At 42.5% G+C, this 17,003-nt stretch overlaps 1 protein-coding gene across 3 annotated transcripts in view; it reads right to left on the minus strand.

The window, feature by feature from the left end:
• The window catches only part of LOC102798545 (serine/threonine-protein kinase WNK2), a 41,636-nt gene that overhangs the window by 6,497 nt on the left and 18,136 nt on the right, over positions 1-17,003 (minus strand). The window contains exons 10-27 of one of the 3 annotated variants that reach the window (XM_006796440.3): positions 16,069-16,971; positions 14,305-15,447; positions 13,021-13,206; positions 12,824-12,850; positions 11,754-12,095; positions 11,515-11,558; positions 10,378-10,537; positions 10,170-10,286; positions 9,429-9,599; positions 9,118-9,160; positions 8,690-8,776; positions 7,459-8,243; positions 6,996-7,053; positions 6,818-6,891; positions 5,961-6,625; positions 4,978-5,207; positions 4,558-4,782; positions 636-734 (exon numbers count right to left, since the gene is read on the minus strand). In XM_006796440.3, the coding sequence (XP_006796503.1) occupies positions 636-734; positions 4,558-4,782; positions 4,978-5,207; positions 5,961-6,625; positions 6,818-6,891; positions 6,996-7,053; positions 7,459-8,243; positions 8,690-8,776; positions 9,118-9,160; positions 9,429-9,599; positions 10,170-10,286; positions 10,378-10,537; positions 11,515-11,558; positions 11,754-12,095; positions 12,824-12,850; positions 13,021-13,206; positions 14,305-15,447; positions 16,069-16,971 (5,359 nt within the window). Of the gene's footprint in view, positions 1-635; positions 735-4,557; positions 4,783-4,977; positions 5,208-5,960; positions 6,626-6,817; positions 6,892-6,995; positions 7,054-7,458; positions 8,244-8,689; positions 8,777-9,117; positions 9,161-9,428; positions 9,600-10,169; positions 10,287-10,377; positions 10,538-11,514; positions 11,559-11,753; positions 12,096-12,436; positions 12,851-13,020; positions 13,207-14,304; positions 15,448-16,068; positions 16,972-17,003 lie in introns of all 3 variants that reach the window. The other 2 variants (XM_035910141.2, XM_087833753.1) reach the window with 2 other exon arrangements.

The following is a 17,003-nucleotide window of genomic DNA, read 5'->3' on the forward strand; positions in this document are numbered from 1 at the left end:
TGTAATAAATACTCACAAAGAAAACAGCGGCTGTTACAACTTATGTCTAAAAATGTATCGTTTCATGCATTGGTTAAAACACTCGACTCCAGCTACATGACGCGCAGCTGGAAACACTTCCCGCAAGTAGAGCTGCCCGAGATTCACAGAATTTACCGAAAATGTTACATTTTTGTGATTTATATCGTTATCGGACGATAGAATTCTTATATCGGGATATGAGATTTTGGTCATATCGCACAGCCCTATTGACCTGCTTCACTGTATGTTTTATGGCAAGAAACATTTCATGGCTGCACAAACCTTTCATCTGTATTAGCCAGATATATCCAATTTTAAGTTTATCACAACAGTATTATGTGTCAATATATATCATCTGTTTTTTTGTTCCGGCCAACAAAATAAATAAAAGAAATTAGAAAATATACAGAAAACAAGTTTTAAAGTTGTTGAGAAGTGTGGGTGGTAGGAATAAACAATGGGTGTATGTCTGGTGAGAAGACCTGCAGGGATGGTGAAATAAAATATCCACTATATTCCATACAAATAAAAAATTGTTTGATAGGAGAGAGAGGCAGATAAATAAAGAGAATATGGAAATGAGTGAGGGGAAATATAAAAGAACAAATACAAACAGATGGACAGAGACACAGGTCCACTGAGGAATCTAGTGCGTGGTTTGCTACTAGATTTATAGGTGACTCTCTCTGACGTTTGGTGGTAAACCGTCCAGCCTGCAAAAATGAATATAAGAGGGAAGAAGAGAAGAAACAAGAAAGACACTATGTAAAAGTGCACAGAGACTGGGATGAGAAATCCCCACCATTAAAAGCACCAGAAAAGGACAGTTTAGGAGAGCATGATATGCAGGATCCAACCATAGTATCTGGTGATGAATGAGACTATTTTGACTCTCTGATGATAATTCAAACTGGCTGCCTATATCTGCACTCCTCAAAACACTTAAGGGAACACTCAATCATCACAGTGTAACACAAAGTCAATTAAACTTCAGAGATATCGGTCTGTCCAGTTAGGAAACAAACCATTGTGAATCCATTTTACCTGTTTTGGTATAAATGAAATTTTGGCTCTGCAGTAGCAGGTGCCAAGATGATGGTCACAGACCAGTGCTCTCTCCTGGCTGATTTTTCTCTGCTTTGCTTTTTGCTAGTGTCTTTGTCACTGCTGGGAGTAATTCCAGCCAATTTGAGTTGCACACGTGGCTCCTCCAGGACAGTATATCTATATGTGCTGTCACAAGAAGGTTTGGTGTGTCTCCAGGACAGTCTCAAGGAAGTACCAAGAGTTGAGACATTACACAACAAGAGCTGGACATGGCTGCAAAAGGGTTTCACCCCAGCTGCAGAACCTGTATCTGCTCCTTTGTGAAAGGAGGACCTTGAGGAGCACTGCCAGAGCTCAACAAAATGACCTTTAGCATTCTACTCATGCTCATATTTCTGACCAAAGTGCCAGAAACAGACTCCATGAAGGTGGCATGAACGGCCACCATCCTTCAGGGAGACCTGTGCTCACAAACCAGAACTCAGGTGAATGCCAGTCAAACTGCTAAGAACACCAGAACTGGCATCCCATTCTCTTTACAAATGAGAGCAGCTTCACACAGACAACATGTAGCGGATGTGAAAGACACAAGCAACGGCCCATTCTTGTGGTATGGGAGACACAGCCAACCTTTTTGAAAAAATAAATATGGATAGTGCCATCCTGGAGGAGCTGGACTCCCTGTGCACCTTTTCACGTACCAGCAATGATAAGGGCACTAGCAAAAAGCTAAATAAGGAAAATAATCAGACAGGAATAGGGATGGGTATTGATAAGATTTTCACGATTCCGATTCCATTTTCGATTCTGTTTAACGATTCGATTCTTTATCGATTCTCTTTTCGATTCTTTTTAAAAAAGGAGAACACTAAGGTTGATTAGCTTAGAACTTTGTGTTATATCTTCTCTTTGAACAAGATAGAAATTTAGAAGTAACATGGCCTTACAAACCCAACAGTGACATCTTAAGAGATCCACAGCCTACGGCTCTTCAATGGGGTGTCACAGGGTCCCCAGGAAAAACATTTGTAAATGTAAAATAATAAAATAAATATTCTTCTGTAGCAATAACAAAGTATAACATACATTATTTTGTAGCAATTACACAAGAATATCCAGTAATGTCCCTGCCTACAATTAAACACATTCACTTACCGAAAATCGGGGGCATCTGCTGTGGCAAATGGGTGCAAACCTTTTACCACAAACTTAGGCTACGTTCACACTGCAGGTCTTAATGCTCAATTCCGATTTTTTGATCAAATCCGATTTTTTTGTCTGCTCGTTCACACTACAAATAAAATGCGACAGCAAACGCGCTCTAGTGTGAACGCTCAAAGCGGCCCGCATGCGCAAAAGAAGATGTCACACACAACGCGCTCTGTTTAGACCCAGAGCAAACAATATTGTTTGACTGATGGCCCTTAATATAAAGACTTCGGACTTCACGTTTCCCAATTTTTGCTTTAAGTTATTTTGTTATTTACATAATAATGTAGATAACCTAATAATTATCCTTATTGCTGTTTTAGAGAGGAGCGGTGCTTCAGATTTCTGTCAGAATCTGCAGATTATGCAGTACAAATAAAATGTTAACGTTTCTCCAACGTTGTCTTCCCAGCAGTTTCACCGGATGGCCAGGAAGCATTCGCGATGTCTTATCGGGCGCTTCTCCGGTGCTGATAATTGGCGTCTGTCTTGTGTCAGTGACGTAAAGACGGATTTAATGCGACTTGACCATTCACACAGCAGTCGCTTTCTGAAACATCGGATATGTGTCGGATTCAGTACCACATACGAAAGTGACCCAGATCGGATTTGAAAATATCGGATTTGTGCCGTTCACACTATCACACCATGATCAAATATGGGTCGCATAGGGTCAAAAAAATCGGATTTGATGCGCTTTCGCCTGCAGTTGGAACGTAGCCTTAGTCACTGCTCAGTGACACTCGTCTATCCTGGCCTGAAAGAAGACGCTACCGGTAAACTGCAGCGACAACTGCCAGCATCTGAGCCAGCCAGACTCTGTCTGTCTCTCTCATCATGGTCACCTAAATGCACAGTAATGGCAGGTTTTGTAATAAGGCAGATCGCGCTAACATAATATGCAATGTTAGTTGATTATTTACCTGCCGCATTAACGGGAGAGGACGTGCAAACGTTACAGCTGCTGCTGGGTTGAGATTCACGAGTCCGGGGCGGAATTAAAAATACGACATTCATTTAAGGTTATCACGTGTTTTGTGATCAAATGCTTTTGCATATTTGTAATGTTTCCTCCTTTAAATAAAATATCTACTTTTCAAGTATTGCAAGTTAGCCCTGTTGTCATCCGTTCTCATAAAGTAAAACCAAACTGTTGAGCATTTGAGCCGATTAGGCACCATGTTTCCTATCAGGTAAATGACGCTACGCAACGTGGTGACGTCATTCGGGGCGACTGGAATCGATAAGAGAATCGTTTGCAAAAATGGCAAACAATTCCAATTAATTGAAACAGTGGGAACCGGTTCTCAACAAGAACCGGTTTTCGATACCCATCCCTAGACAGGAAGGATAAGGAAAGAGCAATGGTCTGTGGCCACACCTGTAAAACCATGTTGTCTCTCCAGTGCGCCTGTTGTCACTTTCATTTACACTAAAGCACAGATTATACACTTTTATTACAGGTCCTAAAAAAATATATAATCATCAGGTAAATATAAAGTGGAGGGTTTATGTATTGTTATGCCTATTTTATGTATTTATGGGATTATAGTGTCTATACCTTGGAATACGCTGAATTTAATATGAAACCTAAAAAAAAAAAAAATTAAATAGCAATGTTTGAAAGACAGAAATCACCCAGCTTCAAATAACATTTTGCAGTCACTAAAATTATTTCCCTTCACATTTCTCATTTCACTCTAAACACTGTTAGCAAAAAGCTAATTATCTAGTACTAGCTGTTTTGAGTTTAAGTAAATAACATGGAAATTCAAACGTTCAAATCTTCATCCTCTGCAGAATGTAGCAGATTAATAGAACCGGTGTCCAGATTTCTTTTTTTTTTTTTTATGGTTAAAGTTCTTGGTATGAACTGCATAAAAACTCAAACATCCCCAGCTTTCAGACAATTATCAGGGAATTTATGAGCTCAAAAGTTCAATATTAGTACACAAGTATTGTTCATGCTAGGACACAATTATTTATAGCACAGTCCACTTTTGTTTCTCAACTTGAAAAAAAAATGGCATAAATTTAACAATAAAATCGTGTATTTGTGAATATGCAGTATGTGGTGCTGTCAATAATCCTATAGTACACACAGTATGAAGTTTGAAGCTGGTAAAAATGAGGTGGTTCTTCATCCTCCAGTTAGCAAAAATGCTACCCAGGAGCACCATTAACAGTTGTTAAAAATGTGTATAATGGCTGAATGCATGTCCATCTGCATGACCACACACAAACTGCACACACACAAACCCATGAACCTATAATATGTACCTTGACCAGGGCCAGCATGGTTGGGATTTCCATCACCATGTAGTCCAGCGTAGATGTTGTCTGAGGAGAAAGAACCCTTCAAAGAACAGGGCTGCTGGGTGTGGACATGCTCTGGGGCAGTGCTCGGCTGATTGCTGGAGCTGGAGCAGCCGCTGGAGTGGGTTGAGCCATCTGATAGAACTGAACTTTTAGCCGGGGAGCCGGACGAGCTGGCAGCACTCTCACCTTGGCACAAAGAGAAAATAAATAAATAAAATAAGCAAAGTGTGAGTCAGAATGAATCACACACTCCTACGAGTTTTCTGAACCTGATGTCATTCCTGTGTTCTCCACAGGCTGCAAACACTCTCCCATACACACAAATCATCACATCACACGGATACATAGCCACTCATCACCCCACGTTCCCAACCCACATACCTTTTCTGTCAGCACTGGTTGTATTAAGATTGTTTTTGAGCTGCTGCACCATTGGATTGAGCAGTTTTCCAGCCTTTAGCTTGTGTTTGCTGGCTTTGCGCCTACGGCCACTTGGAGGTGCAGCATGAAGCAGGCTGACATTGGGGGGCAGAGTTTTTCCCAACTCCTTGTACAGATGTTCAATCTCACTCCTCTGAAATGCCTGCAGCTCTGAGATCTCTTTCATGTGTCTTAAAGGTAAATGCAAGGTGAAAATATTTAGTAACCATCTTAAAACAAAAAGAAACCAAACAAACATCATTTCAAAAGTTCACTCACACATTATTATCCATCTCCTGTACTCTGCATTGTTAAAAGTCAGTATTAGCATGATTTTATATGTTGGAAATTGATCATAAAAACGCAATTCTTAACTTAAAATAATTCAATTAAAGGTGGTTTTATAATCTCCTGAATCATTGGGTATACTTTTTCACAGGACTGCACAGTCTTATATCATATACAAGAGGTTTTGGCCTTCCACCAAAATAAAGTCACCAGGGGTGTCATTTTTACTAAGTTCATTCTATGTGTAATTTAACAGTCTCTTTGCCTTAACTATCACTGTTACGTGCATATTAAACATACAAAAATACCCATTTTCAGCCAAGACACATCCTGTAAAATATCTATTAAGGTTTTCTGTTAAATGCAAGCATTAAGTCATACCTACTTCTGATTACCATGCAGAGGGATATACTTGAACATAGGCTCCAGAGAATGGTGACTATAATTCAGCCATATTCCCAAATAGTCTCTTTTTTAATATAACTAATTATGACAGTTAGACAATCAGACTAGTGTGAAGCAGCTTCAATAAACTGAAACAGTTATGTAATTATGAAACAATTAGAGTGAATACACAGGAACTGTATTCCGCTTAAAAAGTTTTTAAAACACCAGCTAATTAAAAAAAAGATTAATAAAACACAGCTAAAACTTACTTTTCTCTAAGTTTCTGTAGTTCTTTTCTCATATCTGCATCCTCAAACTCGGAATCATTGTCACTGCTGATGTAGGATGAGGGTGCATGTCCTGCTGAAGGCGAAGGAGTGTGACCATTCATTGACACGGGCTGTCGGCTCGGTGAATCGGAGCTCTGTTCACTTTTGCTTCGCCCAGAGCGCCGCAGGAAGGCAACTGCCCTCTTCATGAGGTCACTTCCACTGTGCTCAGACAGGGTATGAGCCGGAGGAGCTGGATGTGCAGGAGGAAGAGCTACGCTGCTGCTGTCCTCATCTGCTGAGTCAGAGCAGAGGTGAGAGGGGAAGCGATAGTGGTGATGTGCTGAAGCGTCAATAGTCTGGGCCCGGGGAATGTGGCATGGGGTGCTGTCAGGACTAGAAGAAGGTGTAGCCTGGTAGAAGTTTGGCGGAGCAGAGTAACGGCTACTGCGGTGAGATTTAGATGTTTCTGCATTCTCATCTTCATCTCCAGGTTTCACTGACGACCTGCTCATAGCCACACATCCTTTCTCTTTCTTGCTCATGCTCTGAGCTTGGCTGTAAGACCCACCAGAACCACTAGAAGGAGCTGGGGAACTGCAGGAGCTGCAGCTTGTCTTGCTTTTTTCCAAGCGACAAATAACATCCGGTGGAGTTGGGATGATCTGCAATAATGGGAAACCCATGTTCATAACAAAATTAGGGCCCATAAACAACTAATGCAATATTAAAGCTACAAACACTGGAACTCAGATAAACACTGGCATAAGCCATGACCTGTAATGCAATTTTATTAGGGCAAATGACATTTACATTGAGCAGATTTTCTCACTGAAAGTTTGAAAGCAGGGTCTTACTTGAAAACGGCTTTTGGAGCCATGTGCACCAGAGCTTTCAGGCACATCACTTCTTTTTAAACCCGTGTTAGTACCTAAAAGACCAGTAAGGAGATTTTTGTTTTCAAAACAAAACTATCTGCAAAACATTATGCAGTAACAAAGTGACATGGATATTACACAAATAAATGTTACCTACCTGGCACTGCAGAGTCACTTAATGTACCAACATCATCCGTGCGCTCAGGAATCTGAGGCTAAGACAGAAAGCGAGAAGAGTGTGTGTTGGAGAGGTCACAATGATGTGCATAGTGACAAGTGTTAAAACATGACATACACAGGGTTGGTGCATTAAGGCTAGCTGTTATCCTTTCCTGACCTCACTGTTGTCTGAGTCAGAACCTGATGTGTTTCTGCTGGCATGCATGTACACAAATATAAGGGAGGTCAGGCTGAATCATTGTTATGAAAGGAGTAACTTAGTTACTCTCGCTTCTTTCGAAACACAGTATTTACCTTGCTCTTTATAGACAATAGTCAAATCAATAACACAGAGCAGAGAATCGATTCACTGTTGCTGCTATTTATATACCATGTAGCTTTTAACCAAAGTCTGGTTGCTCACATTTCTCCCTTTTACTAACAAACACAGTGCATTTTACCAGAGGTTCCCCCTTCTTCTTTGGAAGTGCTCCTTCAGTGCTTTGGCCGTCTGAGACTGGAGGGGAGCTGACCCCCTCTGTGCTGGATGCCTGGGTGTCAGATGTAAGGCTCGAGGGCTGGGAAGGAGCATGCTCTTGGTATAACAGGTTTCTCAGCTTCTCATCCAAAGTCTTGATAGTGCGGTCAACAAACTCCACCCTGCGTGGCCCCTCACTGTCTGACTCGCCTGGCCCCACACACTGCTGATGGCTTGAAGACTGGGAGTTCTGATGTGCAGGACTTTGAGGCTGTGAGGTCACAGTCCCAGGCTGCATGGGCGTTGCATAAGGTTGCTGCATGACCACAGACTGAAGGGAAGTCAGCTGAGGAGGAGCTTCTCCAGTAGGGCTGGCCTTCTGGATTGGTTGATTAGTCTGAGATGAAACCAAACCACCAGGTGTTCCTTTCTCAATGCCATTTACATCCAGCGAGACAGGGGGCACAATAGCGCAGCATGGCATATCAGTAACCATAGAAACAGCGGAGATGCAAGGTTCTTCCACAGAAAGTGAGCTGTGATGGTTGGCGGCACTAGAACCTAGGGCATGTTTAGTAACACCGGGCTGGGTCTGCTGGATGTGGGCTTTGCTAGTGATTTGGTCCGGAGGCTGGACCGAGGTTTGAGCTGCGGTGGTCAGTGAGGAGGACGAGGACGGGTTTTGGGAGGACAGAGAGGCGACCTGAGTAGGCACTGCAGCTGTGTTGCCATTGGCCCCGACTGACAATGAGCCAGACTTTTTAGATTCTGGAAAAATAAAGAGATGACAGTTAATTAGCAGGAGAACAGATTGATATGTAAACAGCCAAGGCTAAGAAAGGAGCTAGCTCCTGTGAGTGCCAAAGTGTTACATCATTGTTCGTCTTCCCCCATCAGGCTCTGTCAGTTAGAGTATAAATCCTGCCCTTCATTTTTTTCTTCTTTTGCCTAAAACCACTGCAGACGCACTCTTATATAACTGACCCCAACGGAAGAACCAACACAGATACACTCTAATGCATGTGCACCGTCTTCAGTAACAACAGCAGCAGCAGCAGCAGCAGAGAAAATCAAAGAAAGGAAAGCTGCAGATTTCATTTTCTAGAAAATATACTCCAACTAGTATGTAAATCAACTCTTCATATAAAAGATTATTTGTTTAACAAGAAGTAAATCAGAAGACATTTTAAATTAATAATGGAGTGTGGGCTTACCCTGGGCGTGTGATGTATTCTCTTTGTCGTGCATGGGAGTCTCAGCCACAGGGCAGATTATAAACCAACGCTTACCAGTGTGCAGGACTGTGAAGGGCAAACAGAAAAACTCAAGCATCCACATCTATATTCCCAGAATTTAAAAATCACACCATTACAGATCATTTTCAGCATAACTGCATTCAATTCAATTCAATTTTACTTATATAGCACCAAATCAGAATGATGGTAGCCTCAAGGCATTCCAGACGATTATGCTTTCAACAATAGCACCCTGTATAATTTGTCATTTATGATAAAATTAAGTATGACTGAAAAGGCATTCATAACAAACAGTAATAAAGTGCAAAGTATATAATCAAATGAGCCTTGTTCAAAGTGACATCATAATATTAACAGATGGGATGCTGGCTGGTAAAAAGTCTTACCATTTTGTTGGTACACTAGCTGTGGGGTGCTGGGAGATGAAGCCTTTAAAGGAAAAGAAAGATTACCAACCAGTGCTAAAGCATGTGCATCAGTCTAATGTACATTTAAAAGGCTTCCCCCAAAGAGCCAAAAAAGCTGAACCTCAGAATAAATTCAGTTAGATCAAAATGTAGCATCAGCAAGGCTGGTATTTTTGGCAGCAGTGCAAAGTCATCTTGAGAGTGCTGCCTGGATGATACATCTGAGGCGGAGGCACTCGTAGACAGATTGCACCATTTCATCTATTAACTGTCAACAGTGCGTTTCTCACCTCTGTTCCCAGTGTGCCAGGTCCTTCACTCTGTTTGGGGCTGCCTCCCTGGTCGGAGTTCCTCTCACCCTCAGTGTCCTCACTCAGCATGTCCTCAGCCTTGTCTACGATGTCCTTCAGCTGCTCAATGAAGACCTCTTTTTCTAAAGGTAGAATAAAATCGTTCTCCACCTGAAAAAAACAAAACAAAAACACAGTGCAACATTAAAGGTTTTAGCTTAACAAGCAATGCTTAAAGTAAAGTGTTTATGACTGTGCTGGGAACAAGAGACGTAAAAGTACATGCAGAAGGCAAACATGAGAAACAAAAAAAATAATTTATAGCCTTCTGATACATTAACCTAATGTCATTTTATGCCAAGATCAAATATTATCTGCAGTGTATTATTATTGTATGATATAAGAAAATTCAATGACTACAACGACTATTTCATTTTGCTTTTACATTTTGAAGTATTTTTGCTACCGTAGCATTCACAAGTAGATATTCACCTTCTACTATTTTTTTACATTATAAATTAGTAGGCATTATGTTAATGTACTGCTTATGCATCTGTTCCCATATCTATCCATCTGTAAATATGCCCAATATGAATGACCTAGGAAAAGGGAAAGAGACAAAACAACAGATTTTTTGCTGCATTGCAGGTGAGAACAGCAAACAGTCCATGAACAGCTTGCAAAACACTTCAAAAGCCCTTTGCATTAACTCAGCTGACTTCGCCTTCACCTCCAACATACCATGTATGTAGCAATCTCTTCTGGTGCATCTCCATCCAGGTCAAATTTGAAAGTGACCATTTTATGGTTATGAGTCTCCAGCTGACACTCGACCATTTTATCCCCAGTGTTACACACCTGCAACAGGAGCAAATGCAAAAAAATTATTGCCTTATGTTACAGTTTTTTGAGAAGAGCTTAAGGAAAAGTCTTTCTTTTGGTTACCCACATTCAGCATGCTAAGCTTTGGTCTGCTGAGCTTTTCTTGCCGAGAACGAGTGCGTGAGGACCTGCGGTGGTGTTTGCGGACTTTCCCATCACATCTACCTCCATGTGTCCCTTCATAACCATCACTCATCTCCTTTCCTGATGTGGCATCGGAGTTGACACTGGTTTGGGGAAAGACAGGCAGTTATACAAATCCATATTCACTAAAACCACTATTAATCAATAAAAAACGAATACCCGGCACTTCTTTTTACTCTAGTACTCAACACATAACAAACTTCAAAACAACAAGTATGCACAAACCTGTCCAAACCTGTCTAACCAGTATGTCCACACAAATGTAGGGGGGCTGACAAAGACAGATTCAGTTGATAAGATGTGTGATACACAATCATGAATAACCTACTTAAATCTGAAAATACAAGAGCTCTATTACCACAGAGCCTTCTGTTTACAACTGAAATCTTGTATTGAGAATACTGTACTGGTCTTTACCTCCTCTTGTGTTTTTAAAGCTCGGTGAAAAGGTTTTGTGAAGTTCATCACAGCTATGGAATGCCTGCAGGATTTAAAATGTCTGATACATGATATCTGTTATGCAAGTACTATTAAAATGCTTTCATTCATGTCACTATGACCAGCAAGAGTGACATGAGTGTTCAGATATGTTTATCTGTCTCCTGGTCAACTGGCAGTGTTGACCAAACACGATGTTGCACTCCATCTACACACAAAGTTAGGGTGGTCAACAAGGTTTACAGGACAACAAATAAAATAAGAAGTAGTAGTAAATGACAACTTTAAGACAAAAAAATAGTTGCTAGTTGTTCCATTATTTATACTTATCAGGTCAGTTATCTATACCTCATGAAAAATTGTTTATGCTGCATTAAATTGAAAACAAAACAGATGCAATGTTGCCAACCTGTGCAGATTCTTGCCAGGCATCATTTTTCATCATCATTCTTAATTTTTCTTGTTAAACTGCTCTTTTGGTAGAGATTCTGTACAACAACAGTGAGAGGTGTACCACCTACCCTGAAGGTGCAGGAGGCCGGGCACAATTGCACATGTGCAAAATACACATTGTTGAGAACCTGCAACTAGCAAATATGGCTGAGAAGAAATAAGCTAGTACCTGTCATAGCTCTGTCCTCCTGTGTGTTTCTCTGCAGCTTGGTCCTAATGACAACAAAAGTCAGCGTTAAACAAGAAGAGAACGGTGAATATGAAATCCTTTACTTTCTATTTTATGTTTTGAAAAGACGCACAGGGATGCCTCACGGCACTATGCCAGTATTGCTGTTAACCAAACTAACAGGGAGAAATAATTAGTGAGAACTTGAAGTGTTCAAGTAAATGTAAATGAGTCCATACCTCCATGTTAATCTCTGTTGAACCCTGACCTGCAGCTCCTGTGACATTACTCAGTTGTTTCTGCTGAGTCCAACAGGAACTGGCAGACCCAGATGATGCTCTCTGGGAGTCTGCAGACTGCAGCACAGGAATTTGGCTTTGAACCTGACTCTGGGGCTGGGCCTGTGGGGGGAGCTGGCATGGGCTCACACTGTCCAGCTGGGCAGCCGCAGAGGCTGTTCCCAGTTCTGCCCCGTTCTGCACATGTGAAGAAAAGACTGCAGCTTGTTTGAGCTGAGATGGCTGGACTGACTGAGCACAGGGAACAGGCTCGGGATGGCTAACCTGGGACTGCTGAGGAGCCTACAATGACATACAAACAAGAAGACACATAATTATTCGGCGACAGAGTTTCTTTCACATAATCCATGTATGAACTACATATCTAGATTTTAGCATTGTTTTATATGCAATATTTGATTAAATTATGTGAAAAACATAAACGTTTATTATGTTCACCATACCTACTCCAAAAAAGTATATTTTTGACTCAAAGAATATGTAAAAACAACCCAAGACAATCACAATCTTAGGTTTCATCCCCTTGAGTAAAAACCACCTTTAACAAACACACACAAATGCTCAAATTCCAGTTCACACCTTCTTGGTAAACATCTGTGCTCCACTGCAGTGGTCATAATTACCTGTATTAGTGGCTGACTGCTGCCAATTGTGGAAGGGTGTGTGTTCTGGCACCGGGCAGTGTGTGTGTGTGTGGGGTGGGTGGTTAGGGCTGATATAAATGCAGGCGATGCATGAGAAACCTCAGATCTAGCAGTGTGTTGTGGTTGTGGGGATGTGGGCTCTATCTTACTCAGTGCATGTGACGGGGACGGTATGAGGGATACTGAGATGGGTGAAACTAATGTGTTTTCAATGTGCAGAGGAGAAATGGGAGAGACAGAGGGAGTCGCAGGGACAGTATGCCCAGGAGAAAGGAAGATGTGATTAAGAGAAGTTGAGGGAGAAGGGGGAGGAGCAGTGCAAGAGTGAGGGAAGGAAGATTCAGAATCAGTCACAGCTGCCATCACCTGGACTGTGGGATACTGTGAAGGAAACTAAAAGAAAAAGGAAAAAAAGGAAGAAACATTAAAAAGTCAAATAATCTAGAAAAAAAAGTCTCCTGTGTGCAGGATGCAGGATGATGCATCAAAAGAACTTGCTTCAAGCCTATAAAAAAGAGAGTATCATGGAGGTAAGATTAGCAGTGATAACAGACTAACAATACCTGTGGTTGGTGTGATGGTGACAGTGAAGCAGAAATCTGCAGAGGCTGGAGTTGCTGTTGGTGAGCAGCTGACTGCTGAGCAGAGAGTGCCTGTGCTGGCCCACTGGAAGCTGGCTGGCTGACATTCTGCCCATGGCCCTGTCCACCCTGTCCAAGCTGTGAAATGCTCTGACCAGCAGAGATATTCTAAAGAACAAAAACGACAAGAGACAAAAAAGAGGGACTTTAATGAGACTTATCCCTCACTTTGAAAATCTACACTTCCTTCCATTGACCCAGATTAGAATAGCTCACATTTTCCATTCTCTCCCTATTAATGCATTCAGTCTGAATCTTCCACCTCAGTGAACATTTGTACCACAAAACAGCAAGAGCAAGCATTAGAAGGCTAACTGATACAGGGATGAAAACAACTGTTATTGTTTCATTATGGTTTCCATTATCTCTCTGTTGGCTGGTGTCTGAGGAAACTCCTGTTTGTTGGCCTTTTCATTTCTTCATTCACCTACTGCCCACAAACACAGATGTTTCCAATCCTCTTGACCCAATCAAAACTTTTTGATTTAAATTTTAATATAAAGAGAATCAAATTTACATTGTAATAAATAAAAATGTCAACTTCTTTCATCATTTAAAGTCTCTCCCACACAGAGCATCACTGTTGAGACAACTTAATGCTGAATCACTCCTTCTGCTCCACAGTTATAGCACTGAATGACCACAAGATGCAGAACAAGAGGATGAAACAAGCAAACCTTTGGGTGCAAAATGTTATGAATTAGAATGTGATTTTTTAAATTATGATCAAAAGTGTAATCTGACTATTTCCCTCATGAAGTTTCAATTTATTTAACATAGTTTCACGTCATATGTTTTCCCTGATAATCGATATCCCACCAGCAGCTGCTCACTGTTTGAGCCACTCCATTAATGTAGCATACAATTAGGAAAAAAAAACTTACTTTACTTAGTCCCTAAGGACCCCAAAGCGCTTTACACTACATTCAGTCATTCACACACACATTCACACACTGGTGATGGCAAGCTACATTGTAGCCACAGCTGCCCTGGGGCAAACTGACAGAGGTGAGGCTACCGGGCACTGGCGCCACCGGGCCCTCTGACCACCACCAGTAGGCAACGGGTGAAGTGTCTTGCCCAAGGACACAACGACCGAGGCTCGAACCAGTTACAAGACGAACTGCCAACTCTTGAGCCACGATCGTCCCTATATGTTACCTTCATATAGTTACTATACAGTAACCATCTACACTATACACTCACCTGTTGGGTGGTATGTTCAGCCTGGCCTTGCTGAGAAGAGGTTGAAATGCTCTGAGAAGTCAGTACCTGGTTAGCTGCTATGTAATTCTGTGGACAGACTGATTGGGCAGGCAGGTACTGACTTTGACCCGGAGCTGTTTGTTGAAGTGCAGAATGTGCATAGCTCTGAGAGGCAGCATCATGTGGACCTGCAGCTGAGTAACTCTGATGTTTGGCTGGAACCTGCAGAACTTGAGTTGCGGTGGTTTGGGGCTGAGACTGCGATACATCCTGACTCTGTTGTGGAACTGCTGTTTGGATAGTTTTTTGACTGTGCTGCTGGACATTTGGAGTGTGCACTTGTTGCTGTGTCGAACAGTGAAGACTTTGTGATTGTTGGGTTGGATGTTGTGCCATTTGCTGGTGCATGGCATACACAGTTTCTTGGCCATGCTGGAGTTGAGACTGAACACAGGCCTTCCCAGCATTTTGCTGTGCATTTTGTGATAAAGACTGTTGGTGCTCTGGTTGAATGGATATTTGCTGACTGTAAAGTGCTGGTGTGGCAGAGTTTTGACTATGTTGCTGATGGGGCAATTTGACTGTGGTTTGGGCCTGCTGCAGTGTGCTGGAAGCTTGTACTAGTTGACCCTGAACTGTGGGTGCCATAGATGGGGCTGCAGATGCACGAGGACAATTTTCAGTTGGCTGCTGTGCTGGCAGAGTGGTTGCTGCAGTTGGCTGCTGAACTGATCCTGATGCAGACTGAGCCTGTTGTAAAGGTGGGGCCACAGAGTTCTGAGATGTTTGCTGCACTTGTAAGTGAAAAGTCAAAGAGCTCGCTGCAGTTACTTGCTGCTGTTGCTGAACTGGTGCTTGGTAGCTTTGTACAACATGTTGTGGCACAGCTGATGGTACAATACTTGCTGCAACTTGAGCCTGTTGCACATTTGGCGGTGAGTAGCTACCAGCACTGGTCGCATGTTGGATGTTGACTGAACATAGACTGGCTGGAGCTGGTGTTGGTGCACAAGGCTGAGGAGCATACAAAGTAGCAGGATAGCTGTGTCCAGGCTCGAGGTACTGTGGTGGTGCATGCACTGTGGAGCTGGAAGAGGACAGACCTTGGACAGATTGTTGGGTCTGGTAACCTGTAGAACTGGCCTAAGGATCAAAGGAGATATTTTTAAGTTAGTATCTGTTGGGAATGAATTTTCTAGTCAATGATCAAATCTAACAAAAGCTTATACGTGTGCCAGTTACATTAATTCATGATGGGTGAAAATATAATGAGAGGATGAGGGATAAAAATAAGTTCATGAAATACGTTTTAACAATGAGGAGGTCTTGACAGGTGTGAGCTAAAATGAGAGCACAAGGGAGAAAAAGTGGGAGAGAAAGAGGATGTAAATCAGACAGTTGCCTCTTCCCCTTTGGTTAGAGGATATCTTTCAGTGTCAAGCTCAACAGCTGTTGCATCTGGACAGTCAAGCAGAGAAGGAAAGGTTAAAATCTGGATCAGTAGTTAAAGGCATTGGTTAAGGTTGATCGGAAGGAAATGTAATATGTTAGAGGTTGCACCATTGTTCTCCATCAGCAGCAAGCTTATGATTTCTAAGAAGACAGTTAGCTCTAGAGGCCTATGAGGGCAGCAAGACTCAGTGGGCAGTTAATCAGACCAGCTCCATGCAGAATAATGCAGAACCATCTACAAGCTGGAAAAATGTGTTAAGCAGGTTTTGGCCCCATCATAGGACGCGAAAACAACTTGCTCTTGTGACCTACCACTCCTACAGCCCTGGTAACTTGCTGCTCTCTGGCACAGCATCTGTCTTCACACTCCTGGAGAGGTTCGTGGTCCCCAACAAGACTGCTAATCTGGAAATGACTCTTTAGGCTGCAGTCTCCATCACTCCCGGTTGGACTGAGAGCAGCTGAAGAGTACAGTGATGAGGCTTGGGCAGGTGTGGGGGGACAAGGGGCTGCTTTGCGACTGATTATATTAAAGAGGGACTGCTGCAGCTGTGAGAAATTGGAATAATCACTTGAAGCCTTCAGCAGTCCATAGCCAGGAGTGCTCATCATTCCACCAGGTGATGGGTGGTGTCTAAAGTCACATGGACATTGGTGTGTTGGCATGACAACAGAATGACAGTGGTGCCTCCAATCTTGTGACCTCAAATGAAGCATAGAAATACATGCCTGGCACACAGAGCCCCTGTGCATCGCAATATGGTGGTTGTGATGAGAGGTCAGACTCAGAAGACTACTAAGGTCAGAGTGCCTTCGTTCAGTTGGCACAGGAAGTGATAATGTCTCTGATGGCGATCTGATGTTGATATCACTAAGTCGGCGGTGGTCAGTAGGTGAAGAGACGGGGGAGACTTTTATTACTGGCATAGCACTCTGTGGGGAAAACCCTCCATAAGACTCTGAGTGCAGCTCAGCAGAGCTGAGTTCTGACTGTTCTGGTACCGTTGGGTTGGGACTGACTGATCTCTTAGACTGAATGAGGGCATGCAGTCGAGCAATGTGGTTTGCCCTTTGAATGTCAATAACAGGGGCACTTCCCCTCCGGCCTTCAGCTCCCAATCGAGCCCTGAGCTCTGGGCTCAGCGTTGCCTCCCACACTTCACCCCGTTCGCAGTACTGGGGTCGATCTGTCAGAAAATGGCTACTGCTCGGGCACTGATTGAGGAACAACCCAAAAGCAAAACATA

The sequence above is a fragment of the Neolamprologus brichardi genome, chromosome 20 (assembly GCF_056152115.1).
Source record: "Neolamprologus brichardi isolate AB-2024 chromosome 20, ASM5615211v1, whole genome shotgun sequence".
Classification (NCBI taxonomy): domain Eukaryota; kingdom Metazoa; phylum Chordata; class Actinopteri; order Cichliformes; family Cichlidae; genus Neolamprologus; species Neolamprologus brichardi.